An 11696-nucleotide genomic window follows, 5' to 3' on the forward strand; every position below is an offset into this window, starting at 1 on the left:
CTGGTTCTTGCTGCCTCTGACCTTGATGGTATAGATGCCCCCAGAAGCCAGGACCCTTCCTTCCAGAGCCAGACAGGCACCCAGGGGTGGGAGGCACCGAGGGAGGACCCAGGAGCGGGTGCAGCAGCTGCAGGCCCTGCACCTGCTAACGAGGTGAGCAGGGGGGAGGAGTGGCGGGTATGTGAGCTACCGGTGGCTGCCCCTTCACTTACTCCCCCCAAGTCTCCTGTAAGAATCTCTCTAGTGGTCTAGCCTGGCCAGGAACCAATAGCAACGAGATTTCCACACCATGCAGTTCAGCCTAATCGACACAGGAAAAACCACCACAGCAAGGAAAATAGCATTTGTGGGTAGCAGAGGATTTCACTCACCCAGGCTCCTTCTGGTCTCAGTCAGCATTGATCATCAAAAACGTGTGTGCGGGTGGGCGACCTCAGCTCAACGGATTGAGCTGTAATCACCTTTCTCCGTGTTTACAAATCCTGCCAGAATGCAGTGATGGATTCACCAGGTGCAAGCGACTCAAGATGCCTTTTAAAAAAATGTGTTTTTATTGATTTTTAGAGAGAGAGAAGAAGGGAGAGGAATAGAGAGATAGCAACATCCATGAGAGAGAAACATCATTGATTGCCTGCCTCCTGCACGCCCCACACTGGGGATGGAGCCCACAACCCAATCATGTGCCCTGACGGGGAATCGAACCAGTGACCTCCTGGTTCGTAGGTTGATGCTCAACCACTGAGCCACACAGGCCGGGCTCAGATGCATTTTGATAGAGAGGCCACACATTGGATCAAGGATTTACAAGAACACAAACCCACTAAATAACTCCAAAGAAAGATCCCTTCGCTAGAGAACTCCCCCCTCCCCCAACCCCCAAGGCTGCAGGGAAGGCGTGAGGGCATCTGCTCTCAGAAAGGGAGATACTGGCAAACGGCAGGGGAGCCAGCAAGGAATTAGGTAGTTAATGAACCTGGGTCCTGGCTGCCTCCAAAAGCTGGTTTTCTAAGCGTGGGCCCTGAGGTTCTCAACCTTCCTGATGCCGTGACCCTTTAATACAGTTCCTCATGTTGCGACCCCTGTGAAAGGGTCGTTCGACCCCCAAAGGGGTCGCGACCCACAGGTTGAGAACCGCTGGTTTAGTCTGATGCAGAAGAGAACTCAAGGGCCACAAAATGCAGGGTAACAGTGTCTTCCCTGCCCGTGGCCATTCCTCCTCGAGGGGGTGAGGGAAAGATCTGGAAGCAGCGTCGCTGGGACCTCAGGGTGCTGCAGGGTGCTGCCAGCTGTGAGAGGGGCAGCCAGCTCTACCCAGACAGAGAGGCAAGGGGGCCGCCCTGGGAGAGCCAGATGCCAAGAGCTGCAGGGAAAAGAACCCGGCGGGGGGTGGGGGGGGTCCTTGAGGGTCCGAGGGGAGGAAGTGGGGCCTGGTGACGGATCACCTGATGCAAACAGGCTCCCAGCGGGAGCAGCGAGGGACTCACCTTCAGTCGGAGGCTTCTGGGAACCAAAGAGGAAACACACACGCATGCACGCGCACGCACACGTGCACACACTCACGCATACACACGCACACGCGCGCGCACAACTCATGCACACGCACGCAGATGCACACACACCCACATAGCACCCCCCACACAGGCGCTCACGCATGCACACGTGCACGCGCACCCACATAGCATCCCACACGCGCACACAGGCACTCATACATATGCACACGCATACACACAGCACCCCCCCCACACACACACACGCACACGTGCACGCACACACTCATGCACTCACGCGTCGCAGGCGTGCGCATCATCTTCCCCTCCCCAACTCCCCTCCACCCGGGGTCCTTTTCACGCCACCAACACTCAGGGCTGCCCTCCGAGCTCTGGTTATTGGGCCTAGAGCCGGAGGAAGGTTGGAGCCCCGACCAGACCCTTTCGCTGTCCCGGGACTGGTCTGAACTCTCCCGGCTCCAAGGCCCCCTGCGGAGGAGGCTGGGCCCTGGGTGCTACCCACACAGAACACAGAACCGAATCCCTTTCCAGAAATGACCGTCACAGGACGAAGCAGAGCCGAGCCGCTTGGATTGATGGATGCTCAGCCCGGAGCCGGAGCGGCTGGCTCTTCCAGGATCCATCAATAACCCCAGCTCCGAATCACAGCCGGCGCTGCCGTCCGGACCTCGGTGCCCACGGCTGAAGGGGAACCGCCGGCTGATGGAATTCCGCCTCTCCCGGCCCATTGGATAGGAATTGCCAGCATCCAGACAACAAAGGACAGGAACACATAGAGGAGATCCGAGTCCGGTCTGCTTGTGGACGAGCTGCCCTTGGACACAGGACAGGAATTTGTTTTACGTTTTTGTGTGTTTTTTTAAAGTGGAATTCTTTACGTCGGGGCCCTTCTTCCCTGGGATTCAGCCTTGTCGATGCTGCTTCCTATTCATTATTAAACTCTATGTGATTTGGAGACACCTGAAAGGAGACCATGGAGTACCATTTTTTACCCAATAAACACATGGCCGAAGAGGCACACGTAAATTCAGTTTTGGTAGATGAGATGGCCGATCTAATTCCATCAGGAATGCCACCCTTTAGGGGAATCTGATGGGAAATTCTTTTGTGAAACCAAAAATCCTCTTAAAATATATAAATGGTATTTATTTTTTATTTTAACTTTTGGTAAATACAAATTTCATAGAAATGCACAGAACACTTTTCTGGACCTCTCTTTAGGCACACATTTCTTTCTTTCTTTTTCAGCTCTTAAAATATATAAATGGTATTTATTTTTTATTTTTATTTTTGGTAAATACAAATTTACCAAATGCACAGAACACTTTTCTGGACCTCTCTTTAGGCACACATTTCTTTCTTTCTTTTTCAATCCTCACCCAAGGATATTTTCCCATTGCTTTTTAGAGAGATTGGAAGGGAAAGGGAAAGACAGAAACATCAATGTGATGAGAGAGAAACACACCGATTGTTTGCCTCCTTCACGAGCCCCGACCAGGGGAGGACCCTGCAACAGAGGTTGTGCCCTTGACTGGAATCAAACCTGGGACCCTTTGGTCCGCAGTCCGACGCTCTATCCACTGAGCCAAACCGGCCAGGGCGAGACACATGTTTCTTTCTGTTTGCTCTAGCACTCGGCTGTATCTTTATTCTACCCTGGCTAGTCTAGTCACCGATCTCATCTCGGGCCTGCCTGAGATCTAAATCCTATCAGCACCTATCTCACACCTGAGCAATACAGGTGCTTGTATTTGTTGAATGAATGAGTGCCTGGAGGGTTCAACTCACATTGTTTAGTGTAGCAGTCGGCACACATATGCCTCTCCTTGCTACCAAGAGATGACGACAGAAAACATGAATCAACCTTTATTGTTATTACTATTATTGGTTTTTAGAGTAAGAGAAAGTGAGAGAGGGAGAGAGAGAAATTGATGTGAGAACAAAACATCAATTGGCCGCCTCCCAACTGGGGACTGAGCCTGCAAATAAAAAGAAATAAACAAACAAACAAACAAACAAACACACAGTGCTCATGATGATAGAAGTTCAATAATCAGAAATAACAATGATCTTAATAATGATAATGATTTAAAAAAAATTTTTTTTTTATTTCAGAGAGGAAGGGAGAGAGAGAAACATCAATGATGAGAGAATCATTGATCGGCTGCCTCCTGCACGCCCCCTACTGGGGATCCAGCCTGCAACCTGGGCATGTGCCCCTGACTGGAATCGAACCCGGACCCTTCAGTCCTCAGGCCGATGCTCTATCCACTGAGCAAGACCAGCTAGGGCGATAATGATTTTGTACATAGATGCCCGATTCTCCCATAGTCCAGCTTCCAGAATAAGGGTAAGGCATCTCATCAGCATTTGCCCAGTGGGTGGGTGACAGTAGCCCTGGTGTGGTTTGGAGCGGTGCAAGACACTGTGAGACAGACAGGCTTGCGAGTGAGAAATTGCCTTCTCTCACAAAACCATTAGGACTTGGCCATCCATGGATTACCTGGATTCTTCTTTTAAGCTATTAAACAGGTTACCTCCATCTATATATCCTCCTGGCAAAATGAGGCCCTTCCATTTCCTGTTGAAGCATAAAATAATTCCACCAGTTATTCTGTTTGAAATAACTTGTCTCCAGAATTTCCCTGCCTCCTGGTAACCTGGTCGGTGAACTCATCACCCGGGTCCCCTGCACTTGGGAGAGGCACTTTGGGACGTGTTCTTCCCCGTCTCCCCAAGAGGCGCACGCACGCTCAGCAGACAGTCGTTTCTAGGGGTAGATCAGCTCTTCCTAAGACAGACTTATTACAGAATAGAGGCCCAGTGCACAAATTTGTGCACGGATCGGGGACAATCGGGCTGGATGGCCAAGGGAGATTGGCCAGCCAGCTCTGTTCCCTGTCGAGGAGACAATTTGCATATTAGCATTTTATTATATAGTATTCTTCATTATAGGATCTTGAAGCCTAGGAGCATAAAAGGATTTTCAGATATTTTGCTCTTTCTCCAAATCCAATGAGGGTGAATCTTGGCTACTTATAGAATCCAAAGTTGAACATTAAGATAAGCAAAGCTGGGGACAATCGGGCTGATGGCTGGGGGGAGGGGACGCGGGAGATTGGCCAGCCAGCTCTGTTCCCGGTCGAGGGGACAATTTGCATATTAGCATTTTATTATATAGTATTCCTCATTATAGGATTTTGAAGCCTAGGAGCATAAAAGGATTATCAGATATTTTGCTCTTTCTCCAAATCCAATGAGGGTGAATCTTGGCTACTTAGAGAATCCAAAGTTGAACATTAAGATAAGCAAAGCAGCCCTGACCAGTTTGGCTCAGTGGATAGAGTGTCGGCCTGCGGATCGAGGGGTCCTGGGTTCGATTCCAGTCAAAGGCATGTGCCTTGGTTGCGGGCATATCCCCAGTGTATTCCTCATTATAGGATTTTGAAGCCTAGGAGCATAAAAGGATTATCAGATATTTTGCTCTTTCTCCAAATCCAATGAGGGTGAATCTTGGCTACTTAGAGAATCCAAAGTTGAACATTAAGATAAATAATGCAGCTGAAGCAACATATTGCCCTAGAAGCCCAGTGTCTTTATTACCTTTATATCGTACCATGTGAAGGAGGAAAATGCTTTCTTCGAGAAGGAAATGACCCCGATGGCCTGTAATGAATGGCACCGTCTCCACACACATCGCAGCGGCGTGCTCCTGAGGGAGGCTGGGATGGATTGACTGCTTTCTAGGAAAACCGGGCATGACCTGCTTTATATAACACTGTTTCAATTCCACTGCGTAGGAATGAAAAAGAGTCATTTCCAATGTGAAACGACAGCAGCCCCTGATGTGCAGTTTCCTCCTTGAGTGACACGGACTTGTCCAGTATCCTCCTTTGTGATTGAAAAAGAGCAGCTAAATCGCTTTAATTTTTCACAGCCCAGATCATCACCGTGTTGCACTGAGTATGTGCAGGGGACAAAATCCGTGTCCTGCTGGCATTCCCTCGGTGCACCTCTCACTCCAGCCACTGCTACAGCCACCAGCTTTGAGAAGAGGTAACCTGGCAACACCTCCTGTGGGAGGCAGCATCTCCCTCGAGGTTTGATAACAGAATGACACACCTGCAGGAACCAGCCCAGCACGCACACTAGCATCACCTGGATGTGTAAGAGAGTTAATGCCATGGGGGCAGCCCTGGACCAATGGGAGGTGAGAGCTGGAGAGTAAGTGCTCCTCCCCACCTCCCTCCAGTGCTGAGTCTACCAGCTCATTGGGTGGCTCTGGTGGGATTAAGCCCGCCCCCCCCATGGCCCATAAGGGGGATGACCTGAGAAGGCATCAATACTAACTTTTCCTTCTTCCCTATTTTCCTCTCCCCAATCCCTCACACTTCTCTTCTAGGAACATTATAATTAGAAAATTCTGGAAGACAGTTAAGACAACAATGGAGGCAAATATGTTAAGTAGCTATGATGGATTATCAAGAGAGACTTGGAGAAGTCCTCTAGTCCACTCCTTATATCACAGTTCAGTCATTGACCAAAGAGCCATTAAAAACTAACAAACAAAAACAAACTCTGAAAGATGGAATTCTAAAATCTTCTTTAGTAATTCCATTAGATATTCAGATCTCTATTGCATATACATTTTATTGAATAAGAGGCAGGAGACACAGGGGCCTGGATTTGGATGGAAGCCCTAGTGTCTGTAATTGCATGAGCTTAATGGATTTTGCTCTTTTCAGTAATGCTAGTTCAGTTTCAGAGAAGATCGTGCCAATTTAGTTCTTACATTTTTATCTGCTTCGAGTGTATATGACAAGTAGATGGGTTGAAGTACTCTCCTTGTTAGACATGCCATAAATTCATTATCAACTTTAATCTTTTAACTGACTGACATTCTTTAAGCAAAAATAAAATTTTAAAAGGGAAGGAAATATATCCTAAAACATTTTTGTAACTTAAACAATTCAGGCAGTTCTTGGTAAAAACAAAACAAAAATAAAAAGAACAAATCCTCTCTTCTCTCTCTGATTATTTTTAAGATTTTCTCTTTGACTTTGGTGTTCTAAAGAGCAGAAATACAGCTCAGAGACCAGCTAGTCAGATCCTTCGCTCCATTTTACACATGATGAATCTGAGCAGCTGGAGTTGAAATCACTTCCCTGAAGCAAAAAGTGAAGTTTGGCTGCAGGATTTCTAACTCCGCTCAGTGGCTTTCTATTGTGATTACATGTGACTCAGGCCACTGGCCAGTTGCCCACTGTGGCAGGCACGATGGACACAGCCGTGGCCCATCTCTGAAAAAACCGCATGAAAAACAAAGCTGTCAGAGATTCCCAGCCAAATGGTAAGGTCTGATGTGGCGGTCCGAGGTCTGGTCCGGGAGGATTTGCTTAGAAATGTCCAAAGAAAATAAGGCAGCCCAGCCGGTGTGGCTCAGTGGTTGAGCATTGACCTATGAACCAGGAGGTCACGGTTTGATTCCCAGTCAGGGCACATGCCTGGGTTGCGGGCTCGATCCAGTAGGGGCGTGCAGGAGGCAGACAATCAGTGATTCTCATCATTGATGTTTCTATCTCTCGCTCTCATCTGCCTTCCTTTCTGAAACCAATGAAAATATATTAAAAACAAACAAACAAAAAAAGAAAATAAGGCAGTCTTCAGCTCCTCTTACCTGTGCTGCTCTTACATGTCAATTAGAGTGGAAGCATTTGGGAAACAGTGTATAAATGGTTATTTGGCAAAGTGATCAAGTATTAGCCATCCAGATGGTCTAAGAAATATACAACCATCGTATAAAGTTCCAGAAACACTTTATTTAAAAATGGAGTTGTAAATGCATTAACAAAATAACATAAGTAATAAATGTAACAAAAATAAATAAGGAGAATAATGTATTCATAAAAAATAAAAATAACATAGTAAAAGGCCAAATGTTTATATTTAAACAAAACTGTGTAAACACTTAAACAATAATGTAAGTAGACAGACGCCGATATTTTCCTAAACAACTCCTTATCTGCTACTTCCAAGTGGATAGAATCGGTACCCAAACAATTGAAAAAAGAGGGAACAATGGTGATTATGTTTGAATTTTTCTTCAAATGGACTGACCCTGTTTTAATGTTTCATTTATTCCTTCAAAGCACTTGTATCTTTCCAATCATGTTCTTTAAAAACTTTTTTCAGTTTCCTTTATTAGCATGGGTAACTTAGCTTCATTAGGAGAACAGTTCATTTACCCTTTTAAGAAAAATTAAAGAAAAATATGAGATCCATTACACCGCAGATCTTTTTTGTACATCTCTACCAAAAAAAAAAAATTTTTTTTTGCGTCTTTATTAAGTGGCCCAATGGTACAGGATTTGTCAAATCCTGTAAACTTCTGAAGTGTACACAGTTTGTTTCTTAAAACAAATGTAGCACGGGATTATTGCTGCAATATTAAAGACCATTTCATACATTTGCAAAGGTTGTACTTTAATCTTTATAGACTGGTGGGGTCAAGGGAAAACTCCAAGTCTGCTAATAATACATGAATTAGATTCACCCAAATTATAGTGTTCTGGAAACATGAAGATAATTGCTTTCTTTTTCAACTTACCCAAACGTGACCTTACTGGAAAGAGAAAGGAAGAAGTTAATAGGAGATATTTTTCATAGGCTTCCTGGTTAGTAACACAGGCCCACGCCTTTGTCATGTCGCCTTGCAGGGTCCTTATAAATGAGTAAGACAGACACACAGGGTTCACTACGGGGTCCTACAGGGAATCACACAAGCAATTCATTGCTTGGGGGTGAAACTATCAACTAATCTCATGGCTACTGGTTCTCCAGGTCTCCTAATGAAGAAAATTTTCACTGCATGATCGTTGCAAGGGGATTTTTTTTCCAACTGTCACATATAAACTTGGTAACACCGGACCAATATACATGTTCTTAGTTTTAAAAATATACTCCACCTAAACTATCTGTCTAGTTTAATCTTTCTAATTATCATTTGCCTTAAAATGAGAGACAAACTCTTACTTCCATTAAAAAAAAAGAATATTGAAAAAAGTGCCAAATTCATCTCTTTGCAAGTGGAGTAAAATGCTGTGGGTTAGAACAAATACAGTCTCATCAGTCTCCTATGTACAAAAGGCGGTTAGAACTGACTGATATATAGATATGTCCACCTACCACTCCCAGCGAATCTTAGTGCAAACATAATAGTTCATCTCCGTAAGCCCCAAGGCAATTTATGTCGCTACGGAGTTACATGAATCACATACATGTTGGAAAATTTCAGAACACAAGAACGACTTGTGAAAGGTCAGTTGGACTGTGGACAGTTAGGTGTCACTGTATCCAATGGTCATGAGTGCTAATATAAATCCTGTTATTAAGAAGCAAATATAAGTGTGTAACAAATCTGTACAGATGGAGAGAAAGTCCATTTTGGGGAGCAGCTGGGCACAGAGGGCACGGGGGTCAGAAATGGTAGGTATTTAGGTTGCTTGTAGGTCACAGCGTGGCTTAAAAAAAAACCTAACCAACAACAAAGATCTGTGAAGGGAGAGGATGCAATGATATCGTTCAGTTCGAAAATCATGAAACCACGAAAGGTGACATTGCCACGATGTGCTTTTCCTACACGTGCACCGAGTGGCTCCCCGGGGGTTTGAAAGGATGGATATGGTGCCACATTATAGGAGGAAATAAATAAATAAAATTAAAAAGCCAGAGATAGCCAGATTGTACTTGACCAAGCTGTCTTGTTTTGTGCAAGTCAACGCTATGCTGCTTCCAATGTTCCTAGTCTTTCCCCAGGTGCCTGCTTCCCAGAGAGTCACTCCGGCACCGGCACCTCCTCCTCCTCCCCGTCGGGGTTGAACCTGTTGAAGTGGATGCTGAAGTCAGCTTCCGACTCCGTGTTCTCAAACTCAGCTGAACTTGAGATGGCGGCAGGATGAAGAACCCTCGCGTCGGCCGGGCAAAGGGACGGGGTCTGCCCTGGGCTGCTGTGGTTGTTGACGGGGCTGGACTTCTGTTTGGGGGGAGACGGCAAGAGGGCATTGGGAAAGCCCATGTTGTTCAGAGCCTCCAGGGTTCCATCCGGGTCAATCATAGCATTGATCGCTGCAGGGAAAAAGGAATAGGGGGACAGACAACTGTCGATGCAGTGCAGTTTGGATGTGAGCATTGCTTATGACTAGGATAGTGTTTTGACTATTGATGCCTTTATTTGATGCTTAATTTTGGCGACTCCTTTCTATACTGTTTTGAAAACCCCACTCTCCATCATTCTGGGCCTGATCTAGACTGTACAGGCCTCAACGCTTTCCTGGCGCCCGGAATAGCTCACTTATGGGCATTTCAGAGCCTGATGGAAGACTGGGATTTGGATATGTGGAATTTAGAAGAATATTCTTAAAATTTGCTTTCATTATTTTAAGAGCATAAGTGAAAATATTGGTTATAATTTTAATGAACACTCCTAGCCGTATTAATCACTCAAGTAACTGGGGATCAGTTGCTACTGATGGGGTTTGGGGAAACTGACATACATGAGGCACTCTGATGCCCCCATAGCATGTTGTCATCCTGCTGGTGAGAGGGCTAGGACATCAGCCATGTGCAAGTGTGGATGTGTCACAGAGCCATGAGGATCCCCTCGTTGCCTAGATACTAACATCTCTTAGCAGCCCCAGCAGGCCTAACAGATCTTGCCACCTCCATAGGAGGGGCCAGTTAAAACCAGTTTTCAATCCAAAAGATCTTTGAGTGGATGAGGAAAAATCGTAGTCAGTGATTTTCAACTTGGCACTGGATAGAGTAGAGAGTTGGGAGAAGGAAGCGCCATAGACTTAAGAATCACTTAAGAGACCCTTGCCAATGTTCACCCCCATTCTACCAGCGAACACTCATGACGTGAGCAACCACTTTTAGCCATGGGGGGATGTCCATACCCTCAGGTGTGTTGAGGCAGAATAAAGTGTGCGAATCACTTAGGTAGGACTAACATATCATGTCTATGATAATTCAAGCAATAAGAATTGAGTAGAATCAGCAGGTCACTCTAAAATTGGCCTGTTGTACCCTTGGGACTTCTGGGTCAAGACCTATGCAGGCATTAATGCATGATTAAGATCTGACACACACCAATGCACGTCCCTGTCAAAGTTCTCGAGACAAACTGAGCCTCTCTGCTCTCTCTCTTCCGGCCCCTGTGGCCAACACGATGCATCCATTTCTTGTTGCTCATCACACAATTATCATTTGTGTTACTAATTCATTTGGGTTATACCACAAATATAACTTAAGAATTGTCAAACCAAATAAATAATTCTGTCATTTTAAACTGCATATACATATTTTAATACATTATTTGATATATTTTTCACATATTAGTATTACATATAATAGGTAATAGATATACTATAAATTCATTTATAACATTTAGCAATATGCTCAAGATTTAACTTCATGTCTTTTTAATGATTTATAATGGGGTTTGAACTTCTTTTTATAAGTAATTTGGATATGTCCAAATCTATATTTTTATCCATGTCATTACATTTAATCAAATAATGTTCTAATAATAAGAATATTCTAAAAAATACCACTTAACATGCACTGTCTTAAACTGTTAGCTCTTTCTACTTCATTCAGTAGTAAATTTACCTTGCAGCTGTTTTTCAACTCTTTTCAGCTCCTGTAAGATGGAAGAAATCTCCTGTAGGGAAAAAAACAACAAAAAATGACCTTACTTTACGAAAAACATTTTTATTTGATAGGCAATTCCTCTCAGACTCATCTTTATTTGGAATACTTAACATTATCTGCATGGCACTACATTTGTAGCAACAAGATATAAAATAAGTAGGCTATCCAATAAATATGATTCACATTTTAAAATCTTTAAATTAATTTTAAAATAAAATTACTTCTTTCAATGAAATGAGAGAAAATGAAAAGTTCAAAATTAAGAAAAGATTTGGAAAAACTGGTATTGATCAGCCTCGCACACCTTTAGGAAAGAGCGTAAGGATTTGATGTTCTTTGGAAAAATGTCTAAGCTTCCAACCTCAGTGTTAGGATGACTCACTGATCGAGAAAAATCTATACAAATTCTTGAGGAGGAGATAAGCAATTTTTAAAAAAAATTTCTTTTTCTTTATTGATTAAGGTATTACATATGTG

The 11696-nt window shown here is 44.4% G+C and overlaps 1 protein-coding gene across 1 annotated transcript in view; it reads right to left on the bottom strand.

The window, feature by feature from the left end:
* Positions 1-7610: 7610 nt before the first annotated feature.
* Positions 7611-11696, bottom strand: part of CEP170 (centrosomal protein 170kDa) — an 86022-nt gene continuing 81936 nt past the window's right edge. The window contains exons 19-20 of the mRNA XM_005882440.2: positions 11178-11229; positions 7611-9632 (exon numbers count right to left, since the gene is read on the bottom strand). Coding sequence (XP_005882502.1) covers positions 9343-9632; positions 11178-11229 — 342 coding nt within the window. The 3' untranslated portion in view covers positions 7611-9342. The remainder of the gene's footprint in view (positions 9633-11177; positions 11230-11696) is intronic.

Source organism: Myotis brandtii, unplaced genomic scaffold (assembly GCF_000412655.1).
Source record: "Myotis brandtii unplaced genomic scaffold, ASM41265v1 scaffold717, whole genome shotgun sequence".
In the NCBI taxonomy this organism is placed as follows: domain Eukaryota; kingdom Metazoa; phylum Chordata; class Mammalia; order Chiroptera; family Vespertilionidae; genus Myotis; species Myotis brandtii.